At 49.4% G+C, this 16,709-nt stretch overlaps 1 protein-coding gene across 2 annotated transcripts in view; it reads right to left on the reverse strand.

Moving 5' to 3' along the window:
• The window catches only part of TfAP-2 (transcription factor AP-2), a 181,944-nt gene that overhangs the window by 22,840 nt on the left and 142,395 nt on the right, over nucleotides 1–16,709 (reverse strand). For both annotated transcript variants that reach the window (XM_077642024.1, XM_077642023.1), the window contains exon 5: nucleotides 8,380–8,706. In XM_077642024.1, coding sequence (XP_077498150.1) covers nucleotides 8,380–8,706 — 327 coding nt within the window. The remainder of the gene's footprint in view (nucleotides 1–8,379; nucleotides 8,707–16,709) is intronic.

Consider the following 16,709-nt stretch of genomic DNA (forward strand, 5'->3'; position numbering starts at 1 on the left):
CCTGACCGTTATAATTCAGATTGCGTCGCAGCAAGAACAGCTGTGCGCAAACAAAAAAACAAAATGCTTCTACCAGCGCCGCCAACACTCTATAACGTTTTCGAGAGTCAAGACACAGAAGGGGAGGATAGAGATGCGAGGAGATACGAGTCGGGAATTGAACTCGCAATTTAGTAAGTCTATTAGGACCCGGATGTGTCACCACATGCGCGCACACACACAGCGCGGGGTGTATCAGACAGAGCGAACCGCAAAGCCGCGATTCAACCTCGATGAAGAGTATTGGAGGCAATACGGCAGTCAGCAGAGGCGAGATTGCCATCTCTTTCGGTCCGAACGTATATATACCCTTCGTTTGGGTATGCATTCACGTTCCGAGAGTCTTTTTCGGTCGAGCAACGTTTGAGCTTCTGGCCGACAGGGGCCGCCTGGGATGCGCGGTGAATGAGAAACCGGTCTGCTCGCGACTAATTCCGATAAGAAGCGTGACGCGGTCGCCGCTGGGCCGTGCCGACTTGGCATCCGAATGGGTGACCGCGGCCTCGAGTGTTATTTTGAAACATATATCCTGATGTGAATGCATGCATGCCTGCTTGCGGAGGAGGACAATGGCAGGTCATGTTGACAAGGTTTCCGTAGAAGGATCGAGTGGAATGTAACAGGTTGCACATGATAACGGAAGGCGAGAAATGGCCTACGCAACGTTAGCCACGGCGAATACGCGCTACTCATTTGTGGAGGATGTGGGCTTTCTTTCCGGTTCAGATCGGAGAGGAGCTTAGAAAACGGAAACGGACGCAGATGCTTATTGGGACGAGTTGGCGAAAGTTTACGAAAAAATTACAAATGGCTGCGATATGTTGCTGATAGAGGCAGAAGGATGTCCTCTGCATTCTCCTGAGGCAGTTAATCACCCCCCCCCCCCCCCCCCACACCACTTACTTCTCCTGCCTGCTTCCCAGTACATTGGACGGAATGGCGCTAGCACACTTGAAGAACCTAGGTTCGAGACATACGTGGACTACGCCGGGCCTTCCTCATCTGATGAACACACCTCCGGCATGTATCGACTGGGCTGAACCTTTCTCATCTGATAAACGCAACCCAGACATATATGGACCACTGCAGGCTGTATCATCATCACCTGAAAAATAAAGCCCGGAGATCCGGGGACTGCGCTGAAACTTCCTCACCAGAAAAAAAAAAAAAAATGCGCGTAACTATATTTACTCCACTTGAGCTTCCCAATCCTAAAAAGGCACAGTCAGGACAAATGTGGGCTACACTGGAACTTCCCCAGATATATGTTAACTGCGCTGTGTCTCCCTCAGAAAAACGCATCCTGGAGATATGTGGAGGAAAAACGCTAAGGCGCCCGTGTGCTGTGCGATGTCAGTGCACGTTAAAGATCCCCAGGTGGTCGAAATTATTCCGGAGCCCTCCACTACGGCACCTCTTCTTCCTTCCTTCTTTCACTCCCTCCTTTATTCCTTCCCTTACGGCGCGGTTCAGGTGTCCAACGAAATATGAGACAGATACTGCGTCATTTCCTTTCCCGAAAAACCAATTATTATTAGATATGTGGAGTAAATTGGGTCTTCATCATTTGAAAAGCACAGCCCGGAAAGAAGAGGCATTGAAGTTCAAACGCGCCCCTTTGACTGGACGTTTGACCTTGCGTCATGCTACCACGGTACGGTTATGCTCTCCGGCACTGCGTGCTAGCGCTGCCGCAGACAACCAGGTGGCTCGTTGAATGGCCGCAACGGTTCAGAGATGCGAGAAGCACCTCGTAACTAGGAGCAGCGCCACCACCCGTGGACTTGTGCAGCGTCTGCTTCGAGTTTGGTTCTCATCAACCGACACCTTAACGCTTTTAACGTAAGCACCTGCAGGAGCGCCGCTAAAGTGCTCCTTGCAGCAATGCACAGCGCAGAGAACTTGTTTTTCACACCACCAGGTGCCGCCTCTGTATTCACCTCTAGTCGTGTGCTGCTTGAGCGACGTCGTCATACGCTGGCCAAGCTTCTTACTCTATTACCACAGTGGAGTATCGCACGGAATTGACAGGTGTTCCCCAGAATTCTCAATGGCAGCTCTGACATACGGTTTTAAAACGCCGATAGCCTAAATTAATGCCAGCTCCAGCACTCCTCGCAGCTATCTACGGGAGCGCGAGAGATGAGATTACTTTGAGCACCTGATAGTCCACAATCCATGGAAGGCATCAACAAGCAGGCACTTTGGCACTGTCGGAAGAAACTTGAAGACATTACCTGTAGAAGCGTGCAATTAGCAAAATCAAATAAGCCTGGTGAAAGTGACACGCGAACGGAAAGGAATAAAAAAAAAAAGAAGAGATTGATAGGTTGAAGCACTAACGCAGTTCGCGACGAAAAATGGTGAAGAGGCTGAACTCTCGAGCGAATGCCGAGCCAAATTGCACGAGGCAACGCGATAATTTAGCAATAGAGCTTCAAGAGCTGCTCTGACTGCAAAGAGAACACAAGAGGGAGGCGCAGTTAGAAAAAAAGAAAAAAAAAACAGCACAAGTGGCAAAGTGAATCGTCTGCCGTTGTCAGCTAAGAATTAAGAGGGGACCCAAGGGACCGGCGCAACAAGAACTTGCCGGGCGAGTCTTCCCGCAACGCGGATCTTGTCAACAAAAGTGCAATCGCGCGCCGGCCGCTGTCGCAACTCAGTCGGCCGGGTGTTTATCTGTGCACGAAGCCGCCCCGTGTCCACGCAAACCGGAATCCATTCCGGAGTTCGCTTATAGCGGACTAGGAGGCGGGCTTAAAACGTTGCGGAAGAGTCGTGCCTCCGCGTACCGTTTCGATCGCATTGAATGCGTGCGTATCACACACACGCGGTTTCGGAACTTTTCCACTGCCTCCTGAGTGGCGCTGCTTTTCTCCAAGCACCAACACTGTGCACGCTGCACAGAGCAATTAAGCAAAAGGAAACGGGAAGGGGGAGAGGAACGACGAGAGTTAGGTTTATTGTCACCAGATCCGTCAGGTCACACGTATGATGGTGCCGATGAATCCCCGTCCCGCCGCCGCGATGGATCAGTGGTTATGCATGGCTCTCGGATACTGACCCGAAAGATGCGGGTTCGGTCTCGGCCACGGCGGTCGCATTTCGGTGGAGGCGAAATTCTCCAGGCCCGTGTACTGTGCGATGTCAGGGCACGTTAAAGAACACCAGGTGGTCGAAATTTCCGGAGCCCTTCACTACGGCGTCCCCATAGCCTGAGTCGCTTTGGGACGTTAAAACCCCATAACGCATAAGCGAATCCCCGTCCCAGGCTTGGCTAGTTGTTCCCTCGGTCGAACTTAATCAGTCGCACTTGATCGGCCACACTTTAGGTGATTCCGCCTTGTGGTCGCTGCTTACCCCTTGTTTCGATGTATACCGCATCTCAAGCTTACGCAATGGTTCCCGTGTCGTGAAGAAGAGTCAGTGCACGACCAAGCACCGATCAAATAAAGCTGCGACTGTCAGCAAAACTCTGAAAAGCATAACGAGGGGTGGAGCTTTTGTCGTAGTCTTTCTTTGACACATATTCTGTTTCCGAATGATTTGAAACTGTGCTGAGAAATACACAACGCCACAGGCGGTGACCATTCAAAGGACCTCAGCCTATCACGTGCTTATGCTATACACCGAGTGTTACAAGGAAGACTAAGTAACTTTCAAAAAAAAAAAAGGATGGCATCGCCAGGGTTGTTGGTCGCCAGAAAACCGGTGAATCATCTAGCAAGATGGTTAACTAATTCCCAATAATTAACTTTTTAACTATTAGAGTTAGGTGTCTAGTTGCAATTAGAGATTTGTAGCCGGCCGTTAGTAATAGCCATATCAGTTTTCGGAATTTCGAAAACGCGATTACCATCACCGCTGCGGCTCAGTGTGGTCAATGTTTATATCCTCCAGTCACTTTCACCTTTATCCTTTTCCCCCAATGCCGTTGTCTAGATACTGCTGCGCACCACACCAGGGGAACTTTTCTCCCTGAATCCTTAGGCAGAAGGCACGGACACAAAGCAAAGAGAACGCCTATCATGATGCGCCTTACACTCGTGACCTATGTACTACTATCTGCATACACCTATTAAGACCAGACTATTTGTGTGTGCTCATAAAAGTGTTTTACCACCTCCGCTTGTTGGTTCTACGTTCTTGTTTACAAAGCTTACGGAGCTAAGAGGGGTTCTAGTGGGAGCGATCGCAAAACGGGCCGCGTCACGAGCTGCCAGTCAACGTTAGAGAACAACCGCGTTTACACAATCTAGCGGTCTCCCTCAGGCACGATTCCGTGCGCTGCTCGTAACTTAAAACCACGCATTAATAATGACAACGCACGCAAATAAAAACACTACCGGGCTTGAAACCACTTCCCGCAATTCTCGTGGACGCTGACCTCAGGAGCAAAATGAGAACCCGCAACCAGAGCAGGCAAGTCTGGCATACTTTGCTCTCGTTCCTGTGTTAGGAGAGTATATATCAGAATAAGGAAGAGCGAATTCGCGCGTCTTAAAAGAACGCACAGAGGACTAATGCCATTACCATTAGAGTAGAACGATTAGCAGTAACCATACCTTCATAAATGTTACAGCCCTGACTTTGCAGATTCGACGAGTTGAACTGCATTTTTCCTGCTTTCTAGAACAACTCTTCTGAAATTCCTTTTTATGTCACTGACGTATTCTGTTCTGTGCTTTTGTTGCGTGTTGTGCATACTGCAGCTGCAGCGTGCAGAGCATCGCCCGGTGTATTTTTTTTTAGTCCAGCATGGCAGTTCGTGTATATCTTTCTGTTCATGCCTCTGCTACAGGAAGTAGCCAACATTGTTATCAGGCACTAACCTCTCCTACATGCTGACATGCCGGCCGCGGCGGCCGCGTTTCGACGGAGCCGAGAGGAATAAGGTACCCGTGTGCTGTGCGATATCAGCTGCACGTTAAAGATCCCCAGTGGGTCGAAATTATTCCGTAACCCTCCACTACCGCGCCCGTCATAACCTGGCTGGCATTATGGGACGTAAAACCTATTATACTAATACTAATACACAACCGAATGGCCAAACGCCTTAATACAGCACACCCATCAGAGAGACGTCACCTCTGCTGCGACTGTGGCGAAGGCGGCAAGCGACCAACCGGACCTCGATCGAAGCTCGCCATGACACAAGACTCGCTTCATCAGACACGCGAGTCACGGGCGGAGTGAGGAATGCCGCCGAGGTGGGGCGCTACAATCGGCGCCAGATGGCGCAACCCTGGCGGGAAGACGCCGAAGAGTAAAGAAAGCGTCGTGGCAGTCAAAAACAGGAACACCGCCGGATCCGAGGTTGGATATGGGAAGTAAGAGACAGACGGATACAGCAGGGACAGCCAAGACGTTACGAAACTTCACAAAGTCCGCGAAAACGGAGCGCGCGAGAGAGATATGCGGCCAACGACGACGGAAAGCAAGCGAGCGAGAAGAGGGGGAAAGGGAAAAAATAAAGAGAGGCTTCGAACAGAGAGACCCGAAGGTTCAAGAGACGAATCTCAGAGAGACGACGAAGACGCGATCCCGACGAACGCCGCGTTATTTGCTGTTCGCTTTTCGTCACCGCGGTTCCTGCGAGGCCCCGTGTGGCAGGCAGTTACGGATCCGGCTGAAAACGCCAAGGAATAGAATGAGAAGAAATACAAGAAAACACTTGAAACGAAGCAAACGCGGGCACAGGGGGAACCGAGGATGGGGCTCTGTGAAAGGGGCGCGAACATTTTTTTTTTTTTTAACGACGACGGCCCGAGCGAAGATGCATACGCGGCCGTTCTCTTGGATTGTGACTCCTTTCTGGGAGGCTGCTCCAGTATTCAGGAGGATGCGCTGTTCTCAGACAGCAACGGCTGCGCGAGTGAGTTATCTTTACGAGCGGGCCACAGCCCCGAGTCGAGATATAGAGGGAAGTGAGGGGGGGGGGGGGGGGGGGGGGGGGTTGCGCGACCGCCGCCAACAAATGAATCTCGCTTCCTCGTCAACCTCCTCCGCCAATTACGACGTCCGCCCTTCCATATAGTGCTCTCTCTCTCTCCGCCGGTAGAGCTCGATTGTTTAGTCGTAAATCGTACATCTTCTTCCCGGAGAGTCAGCCGAGCATGCGTGGCGAAACTGCGCGTCACTTTTTTCTTTGTTCTTTATTTCCTCTGGTTCTTTTCTTTTTTTCCTCCCAGCGTCGATAGCAAATGGGCAGTTCTGCGAAGAAGACGGTGCGCAACAAGGAATGTGCATTCGATCACTCGCACCGGTATTCCTTCGTAGATGCTTGCCTCAGTTCTTTTCCTCGCTTTGTTTCCGCCATTGAACAGCAGCACACAAAACCGACGAGCTAAGAATTCGGGTCGCCAGAGATGCTCTGTACACGGCGCCCTGTAGGACTAGCACAAATGATGGAACAAGCAAAAAGCATAGCGTAATATATTTCAGTCAGTTATCAAGAAACTGGCCCAACATCGTATAGCGCTGAATTATTTTTTTAATAACTGCCTTTCATTTCAAGAAATGCCGCAGACCAAATGCATTTCTTCTGAGCTTCCAATGTTTCATCAAACATATAGTTCGTGTCCCCTATGTAATACTACTGCAAGGGCGAGGGGGACCCCTTTTTTAACGTTATAAGTTACAGCTCTCACTATATATGGTACGTTGTTTGAACTGAAGGATGAGGAAATGAAGAAGGTAAACTCATGTTGCTGTCTAACTTTGAGTGGAAGACTGAACCGCTATGAGAGCATGTTAAAGAACCTTACGTGGTCCGAATCAATCCGGAGCCTTCCACGTACTGCATGCGGCTACGCTTCCTCTTTCGCTTCACACTCCGTTCCTTTCCATGCATTTCTGTTCATCAACCCGCCGCGGAATCTGAGTGGTTAGGGCGCTCGACTACTGAGCCGGAGTGCCAGAGTTGAAATACAGCTACCGCGGCTTTCACGTTTCGATGGAGGCGAAGCGCAAAAGTCCCCCTTGTGCTGTGCATTGTCAGTGCGCGTTAAAGATCCCCAGGTGGTCGAAATTACTCCGCAGCCATCCACAACGGCATCTACGGCACCTCTTTCTTGCCTTCTTTCATTCCCTCCTTACTCTCCTCCCTCATGGCGAACTTGAAGTGTCCACAGAGAAGTGTCCAGAGTTACTGCGCCTTTACTTTCTTCAAAAGCAATTTTTGGGTGGCAGATGATGATGTGCGTGGACAGAGTCTTTCTAAAGGACCGTGGTGTGGCTTTCATGGAAAGAAGCCCAGAATCATGTTGAATTAGCAATAGTTCTGTTAACTGAAGCCTTGGCCCTTTATCGTGAAGGGCATTTAAGTTCTGGGGGAAAAAAAGGGAGCTTTGCACCGCGGAAAAACCATCACTGCCCATTGTTTGCGGGCACATTTGGGCGACTCGCATGAACTGTTTCTACGATGACGCCATGTGACAATTTACCTACGTTTGCGTAGGCTCAAACCTGCTTAAGTGAGCCACCCACACCTGCCCTGCAAATGATGTGCACAGCCGCAGCTGGCTTGTGGCCCTCTGTGGTAGACGTTGAGGAAAGTACGCTGTACAGCCTTTGTCGAAAGTTCAGAGCCCAGGGTGTTTGCTTCTGAGCCACACCGTGTGGCTCGTAATGCGTCCCCGGCGATCCAAACCTCCTGAAAGTAAGATGATTTCTGGTACTCCCTTAGAAAAATTTCTTTATACAGTCTCCAGACTGTCCATACACTTCTGTCTATAAATTCTATAGACTAGCTATAGACAAACCCTAGAGAACAGTCTATATGCAATACAAATCCTATAGGCAGTCTATAGACAATCTATAGATTTATGGTCATACACTTCCACGAATGTTATACAGGAGCCCCACTGCACGACTTAGATGCAAACCCTGCTCTGGCTTATGAACTTTTTATAAAAGGCTTTACCTTGAACCCAATAGGCCCGCTCGCCAGAGGAGCTTGGTGTCTCTCTGCACTTTTCCGAACGTGGCGGGCTGACTACATGCCCTTATAAAAATGGTCTTTAGACAGTCTATAGTCTTCTTATAGCCTCTATAGCCTTCGTATAGATATTTCTTTTCGTCTATTCCTAGTCTATAGACTGTCTACAGACAAAACTCTACTAAAAGCATAATGGCCATAAATCTACAGATTGTCTATAGACTGCCTGTAGGATTTGTATTGCCTATAGACTGTTCTTTAGGGTGGCCTATAGAGAGTCTATAGACTTTATAGCCAGAAGTCTATGGACAGTCTATGGACTGTCCAAGGACCCAACGGCCGTCAGCATCGAGGATGTCAGCCGAGCCACCCTTATAGAGAAGCGGCATCAGCCGACCCACCTTCGACCAGAGAGGTGAGCAGAGTAACGTTGGCCGCCTTGCGCCGACCAGCAGGTAGGTTGAGACCTATCTTCTCCAACTTCTCCCGCAGCGAGCGGCCGCCGTTCTTGGACTTTGCGCGGCGCAGGACTCCGCCCAGCAGGGACGCGTTGAGGCACTCGGGCGGCGACAGACGGCGCTGGACCTCGCCCACGGTGACCTTGTACTTGGACGTGGAACTGAGCAGCGACAGACGACCGGGCACCGAGCAGAACACGTCCGTCGGGGACGTCACCCCGCTGATCACCATGTCCTTGTGGTTCTCCGAGGAGTTGCGGACCTTCATACCTGCGGTGCCATCAAAGGGGACCCGGCTCGACATGAACACCATGGTTAAGAAAGCAAGATTGTGGCCCACATGATGTTCATACTATACTATCACATAAGTAAACGCGCGCTTCCCTTACAAAAAATTTCTTTAGACAGTCTATAGACTGTCCATAGACTTCTGTCTATGAAGTTCACAGACTCTCTATAGACAAGCCCTAGAGAACAGTTTAAGGCAACACAAATCTATAGACAATCTATATACTTATGGCCATACACTTTTAGCAGACTTTTGTCTATAGACTATGAATAGACAAAAAGAAACATCTATAGAAAGGTAATAGGGTCTATAAGAAGTCTATAGACTGTCTATAGACCATTTTGTAAGCGTTTAACTGGCCTATGCCGTCCTGTGAACCATAATTCTTTATAGTCATTGCACTCATGAAACTTCGGTTCAATAACATAGAGTATATAGACCTCCGTTGTAGAAATTAGGCGACGTAGGCGCCGCCTATGAGCTGAGCAGTGAGCTGCCGTGAAGCGGTGGAACGTACCTAATCTCATTTTGGCTAACCTCCAGCAATTCATTTCAATGCCACAGATGGCGTTATAATCGGCAAATTTCCCAATAACGGACCCAATGAGAGTTCAGTGGTGTTGACGCGTGCAGCGTACCGGAAACGCACTTGTCAAACGAGGCAGGGCAGCAGCAGCCTTCGCCAACGGAGTCCTGGGTTGAGGATCCGACCACCCAGTCCCCTTCCCTAAACACCTTATTTCTAATAAATGTTTTTGGACAATACAACCAATAGCGGGGACTTTGCGCTTGTTTGAATAAGAAGCTCCCACTTTCACTCTTACTAAGAGATAAAAATGAAATGATGACTGATGAAGAGATAAAGATGGGATGATGACTCATAATGAACTATAGTCGGTATAGAAAGTTTCGTCTGAGGATTCTGAGCAGACGAGGACATAGGCAATATCATCAGACAATTAATGACGGGTGTGTCCAGTGATCAAAGGAATCGCCGCCTCTGCTACCACAACAGAAAACATCACTCGACAAGACTGTTCTGGATGCTTGGTGCAGTCAGTGTCCTTCAATACTATCGAAACCATTGAGTACCGAACGACTGTGTTTTACCTCAGGCAACATAGGCACATAGCGACGTAGGCCTAGCTCTGCGAGCAACTAGAAGACGCCAGTGCACCGAAGGAGCATGTACATTTGGTACCATTATAAAGAAAACAGAAGACAATGGTCGCCTTCCAACCCCAAACTTTCCATTCAGCGTGAGCAAGACAAGAATAATTTACACACGTCTAAAGATTGTGCTAGGTATAAATGGTGATATTAGACTATCACGTAATGCGGGAAGTAAAGACATGAACGGCTTTCGGGGTCAGATTACTGAGTCACTGGGTATACAAAGCGGCGGCACGACTATAGGGACGCCGTTACTATGCGGACATCCAGATACCGCTGCTCTTCGGGCCAAAACGGCGCGGCTACCAAGCCCCGTGTACAGCCGCTAGAGCACGTGCTTTTCGGAATGCAAAACAGATGTGCGGTGCTGGCGAGATACGCTCGGCGCAGCACGGGATCATCGCCCCTCTAGGAACAAACGCTACACGCTCGAGCTGGCACAGAAAATAACCGCGCCTCTTCTCAGCTCTTATCGTGTCCCACAGCCCGAGAAGGCTTTTCGACAAGGTGAGACACTTTGTTTCCAGCGGCTGCCGCTGCTGCTTAGGCGCGCGTTGATCCCCGCCAGCCACCGCCACCAGATGCCGCGGGCTATTCGAACGGCGCATTCGGCGATACGAATTCTTTTCTTGGGCGTTTTCTTTTTTTTTCCTTCTGCGGCCGATAATCAGAGCAGACGGCGGCTCTCCATTGACTTTCTTATTTTTCGTCTGCCCTCTTTTTTTCTCTTCATCCTTTCCCTCGCAGTCGCAGACGACGGCGACCGCGTCGTCTGCAACGCGAAGCGCGTGCATGTGCGCACGTCTGCGTCTCCCAGCGAGGACGCCATTTTGAATTGCGGCTGCAGTTTTCTGTTTTCTACCGGTTACTTCATTTACTTTTCTTTCCTCGCAAGGGCTGTTCTGCGGCGTACGGTAATAGCGCTTCCTACACGCGGCCAGAACGACCTGCTATACTACGCGACGGCGGCTAAGATGGGTGTGGCTTGTCGCGAGTTGACGCTGCCGCACGCTTATACAGAACCTCTCCCACATATATGCGTGGAAGACGACAAAATATAAAGAAAAATGCCATCGCGCTCACGCGGACGTTCGGTCGGGTCATTAATCCAGTCGGTCTCACCGTCATCGACACGTTTATTAACCCTACCGCCATTAGGGCAGCGCGCTGAACGCACTCGTCTAGCTCCCTCGGTTAGTAATTAACCAAATGAACAGCGCATGCGCACGCAGCCCCATGGGTTTAGTTTATGTTGCTTATTTATTTATTTTACCAGCGAGGCGATTCACCCGCTTGTGTATATATAACCCCACGAACGACACTCTATACCCTTCTGGGCAACGAAAATAAGGCACAACGAAAAGGGGCAAAAAAAAAGCGAATATTTATAAGCTACCGCACACGGCCAAGGGTATACGGGTAGCGATGCGATATAATTCCAGACGGTCAGAGGATAAGCCTGCAGAAGTAGTCTTTTCGTGTAATATATCCAGGCTCAATTAGGCCCGCGACGCGGCAAGGCAGTTTATTTATCTGTTCGTTTTATTTTCCTCAGGGAAGCGGGGATGCTGGACTGCATTCTCCTCCATTTTTTTCCCTTATTTTATTGTTGCGCTTTTGTTTGTGCCACGAGTCGGCCTTTCGCATAAAGGCCAACGCAGTTGTACGAACGATAAGAAAGCCCGAGGCAGTGCGACTACACCTTACCGATGAAGCTAGCAATCATGGTGGAGACTTGGCCTCAACACGTGTGTTCCCTTGCACGGTTATGGGGAAAGCGACATGGTATTTGGCTCGACTTTTGCTGCGTCTGCGCACGCTACGTACACCACATAGCTCGGTCGGGCTAGCGCGTTATAATGGGGGTAGTGCGAAAATGGTACCGCAGCTTTACAGCTGCGATGATGATGATGGGCACGCAAAGGATTGCATCAGCCTAAGCATTATGAGACTTCCTAACGCGTCTTCGCGTTTAAGAGCGGAGCTAACAGATGGAATGGAACCGAACTCACTCGTCGACTAACGACTGTCGCGCCCTCTAATAGCGAAAATATGCGTTCACTGCTAGATAGCTGTTGGGCACGCGACAGGCATAAAGGCTTAACTGTGCGTGACTAAAGGGAGCGCATGCTTCTGATCTCAGACACCTGGCGCTGAACTAGAAGCCGCGAAGATGACATAATCAGAGCTTCGTTTATGAGCGCGATGTTTATGACCAATATGCCGTTGTATAGAGGCCCGTAAGGCTGCGGCCTCAGAAGTCCTAATATGTTTATTTCAATACGGCTAAACGAGAAACTGCACAACGTTAAAAAGTAGTAGTAGTAGTGTTTTTCAAAAATAAAAGAAATATGAAAATCAAAAGGAAGGAAATAGTAAAACGGCTTTTCATAACATACCAAATACCCATGAATACAAAAGACTGAATAAAAACAGGAGGAGCAAGCAAGAACTAAAGCCGCAGTGATAAAGAACATGTCGCAGTGCCTCGTTAAAAACTGTAATGTGGCCGTAAGCAGATGCGTGCCACATGTCATGCCGCCATTGCTTTCCTTTCTTTCTAATAACCCACTTATTCGTAACTGCGGCGCCAACAAGGGACTCGCAGGCGACAATGCGATGACTCGCAGACGAAAGAGCAAAGGCTCGCAGACGACAGCGCAAAAACAACACCCCTGCAGTCGACAATGCTCCACACGCTAGTGCGTTTATGCGCGCAGTTCAGGGCTTCATTGTTGAGCTCCTTCTGGCCGCAGCGAGCTGCCGCGAGGGGGCCCGATGGCAGGGATACCCGCAGCCAACGCCATCGCAAGAAGCCGCAGCAGCAGCAGTAGCAAAAGCAGAAGCCGCAGCAGCTTAGGTTAATTCAGCTCGCACGTGCTAGGGCGCGCGTCGTCTGCTAGATGCGCGCGCGCAGAGAGCAGACGACACGCGGCGACGGAGGCGGCAGCAGGGCCGCATACACAGAGGGGAGCAAGCAGGGGTAGCCGCATTTTGGGGTCGTGGCAATGACCAGCCCCGACGCGCGAGCGGCTGGCCGACCCGCTCGCTCCAAAATCATCGCGAGGGGAAGAGATCGATGACAATTATCATAAATTACCAACGCCACGCATTAATCTCGCCCGCGAAGAGCGGCTGCATGCTGCTGGCTAGAGAGATGTCTCCCGCGTTCTCCTGGAGTATTCCCTCCCTTTTTCCTCCTCTCATCCGTCTGCTACCTCGCGATCGCAACACCTCTTCTTCACTGCCAGCAGCTGCCTCTATCCATTCATTGCATTGTGAAAACAGCCCTTCTTCCTTAAACGAGGCTTCAACGAGACTAGTTAGCACACAAAGGTATGCATTAGAATAGGCGTTTAGTAGGCCTTTATTCAAAACAATGCATCGAATTCCAAGCTCACCCGAAGTTATACTCAACACTAGAGGGTCTCGTCCTGTCGACTGCGCCAAATGTAAAGTTTTCGTCACTGAAACAACACAGTAGGCATATTGGGCGCAATCGCTTTACTGTATATCCTCTCGTCATCCTCTTTTGTTTCTAGCTGCTATTCCTCAACAGCATGGACCGCAACACCAAATGTGTAAAAATCTGCGCTTGGAAACGAACAAATCTTGGGAATCGAATCTACACGATTCCAAGCCAGTTTGGGACTCAAGGAGATTAAACTTATCAAGATTTTGACTGAAAAATGAGCTTCTTCAAACTTGGAAAGTAATACTCGGTGTTATTTTTTTCTTTCTATCCAGCATTAGAACGTGCGTATGCTTTGCCGCGACCGGTTCGGGCAGGTGCTCAATACACCAACGACGTAGTTCTAAGGCGCCTATGGAGAAAAGCCGAACTGCCGCTGGGAGGGGGGGCAATTCGATTTATAGTCGATGTTCCCGTGCTCTTAGCGCACGATTCCAACACGTGCCTACTACGCTGAAGCCAGTGTTATAAATCCGTGCCCCAAATGACCTCCGGGCCTGCCTAGGCTACATTTTGGTGTCAATGACCCATCTGCACGGTTCAGGCCTCAACCGTTCGCTGCATACATTTGCGTGCACCCGAAGTCAAAAGTTGATAGACAGTAACATTAGTGAAGAGCTTATTTCATTTCTGCTTTTGTACGCCGCCTATAGAATAGACATGGAGCCTATTTCTGAGGATGTGAATTGCATCGTGCATTTTCAATCTCAAGCAATGCGTTCTGGACGCACAACTAAATTTCTCCGCTTGAGTCGCGTTCCGTAAAATTGTAATGGTGGATGTACAGCGTGCATCAAAAGTCCCCTGGCCACAAGGTCTGCTTTTTAGCAATACATTAGAGGACTTCAAACGCCTATAAAAGTATAATACCAAGGCTCTCAGCGGTGAAAACCTATTTCCTGCAGAAATTTTGAGATTCATAATTGTCGTACATTTACCACTAAACGGCTCTAAAGTAGGCCCTGTGGCCTGGGAGCTTTTGACGCACCCTATACTTGTCGAGTATGAATGCGTTACCATTAGTAGTTCTATCCTCACAAAAATTGACCGTCGTTGGAAGCTTGAAGCCTGGAGAGGAGGAACCCAAAAACAAAAGGCGCACCACTTGCAAACGCAAGAGCCACTTGCACGTGCAAACCACTGTTAAAACGTGTACAAAGGAATCGACCGACCTGCGTTCACATACAGCTAAAACGCGATACAGAAATACGCTTTACGCGTCTTGAAAGTGATAATTATGCATTCACTTAAGATATGTGAGTTTAATCTTCTGGAGAGGAAAGGCCAAGAGTCAAAGTCAAAGCAGGCTCACAGTCACTCTTGGGGCTGGATTGCCACGCCGTCAACCATTGCAACGCTGTATGGAATCGGAGAGCAAAAAACAAAAGGAAAAATTTTTTTATTTGAACCTCAAGGGTCCCTGGCGGGACATTACATGGCTACTGGGAATCTGATTTCAACTGATTGGGCAATATCCAAAATGATTTGAAAGAATTGGACGACGTGCAAATAAATTGTCAAAACCCAAACTTTGTCATTGGTGTGAGTGAATTCACTTGCATAACACAAATCGGTCACGCAGTCGGAGCCCGAATGCTAACCCATATCCTTCCACGTCAGTGGCATTGGTCGCCCGTTAACTTGTTTAACTAGTAGCTGCACCTAGGAGATTTTCCGGTGTCCACGGGATCGCATTAGTAGTCGTACAACTATCGTAGCGAAAAGGTCAATGACGCAACCACTCCGAGAGCACGCGGTAATCTTCTAACAAAGATATTAGAGCACCGCTATGTTTTCGTGTTAACCACTGAGAATGTGCCATCTGTGATCACGTGATCCAGGGCTGTAATTTTTGGAACGGTGGGGGTGGAAGAGGGTTCGAAGGTCTTCAGCCTCAATTTCGTTAATAAATTTCTTCGTGCCGGCGAGGGTGAAAAAGACAATAATGTGTACTACACACCGGCATGTCTCTATACTAGTGGTGACATCTCGTGAGGTAACGCTCTACTAGACTGACGCTATAGGGCTATTGTTTAATGAGCGCTTGTCCGCAGTAGAAAGCAAATCAGCGATATTATTATGCCTTTGGCAAAGCATTCGAGCAAGAATACTTAAAGGCAAAGCCAACCGTTATGGTAAGAGTTGCGGGATGCTTTCGCCCAGCGATCTTTTCTGGATAAGTGTGTACAGATGCTGTGCAGATAATTAAATTATACCACGTTTTCATAAGCATTATCCTCAAAATAGGAGTGCCAGATAAATATTATGTAACTATTCAGGTTCTCGCATGTTTTCGTCCAGTCATACTCTTTCAGATAACTGCCAAATCATAGTGCACAATAACTGGTATCCTCAGACCTTCAGATGCAGCCTGACATGCCAAAAAATATTCGAGAAAAAGTCAGCTGCTACTTCACGATCACGCGATTGACTTTAGCACCACCATCGCAAGATTTCGTAACGCATGAAACCAAGCTTTCCAATACGGTCATAGAGGTCGAAGTCGCGGACGAACACCTGCCGGCTACGTCACTGACACGATGCCGTAAACTACGGCGTTTCAACGTAAGCGCCAGACAAAACTGTCTACTCTCTCTGATCTCGAGCTCCGTCTACCCCTCCCGACTAACCGGCGCAAAAATGCGAATTAGCCGGAGCTACCTAGAGCGGTTATGCGGAAGCCAAACACAAGGGTTATCGCGGCGCCTCAGTTAGAGGCAGCCAGCACGCGATCTCCAGCGGGAAACGACTCGCAACAAACAAACACGCAACGAACCAACCCGTACAAGGAGCGGGAAACGAGTCACAGCAAACAGCCAACCAACGAGCCAACTAGCGACAACATTGGCAGTGCAGTCGACGCGTTTCTCCCTGCGCCGGGAGAAAATTTAAAGGACAGGAGGAAAAACAAGACAGCGGGCGCTTAGCTAAGAACCACGCGGACCTAAAAGAACGCTTGTCCCCCTCAACCCCCCCCCCCCCCCCCCCCCTCCCCCGGATCGGCTGCGCCGCAAAGAAACAGGTTTTCTGGAGCGAGACGACGGAACGGCTCGTGGCACGCAATGCTGTGTACCGCGCTGACAGCGAAAACAAAACGGCGTGGTCGCCCCAGCAGCCATTATTGTATTATTGACGCGGGCCTCTCTAATCCCCCCCCCCCCCCCTCTCCGCGGAACCCCACCTCACTCTGACAACCTGACTCCATTGTCTTGCTGCTACAGCAGTGTTTTTCCGACAGTTTTCGTTGCGCACTGTGCATAAATTCCTGCGTGCTTATTAGGCGCCAGACTTTTCTTGTCTGTAATTGTACCTGCTTGCATATTTCGTTCCGTTTGATCT

The sequence above is a fragment of the Amblyomma americanum genome, chromosome 10, assembly GCF_052857255.1.
Source record: "Amblyomma americanum isolate KBUSLIRL-KWMA chromosome 10, ASM5285725v1, whole genome shotgun sequence".
NCBI lineage: Eukaryota > Metazoa > Arthropoda > Arachnida > Ixodida > Ixodidae > Amblyomma > Amblyomma americanum.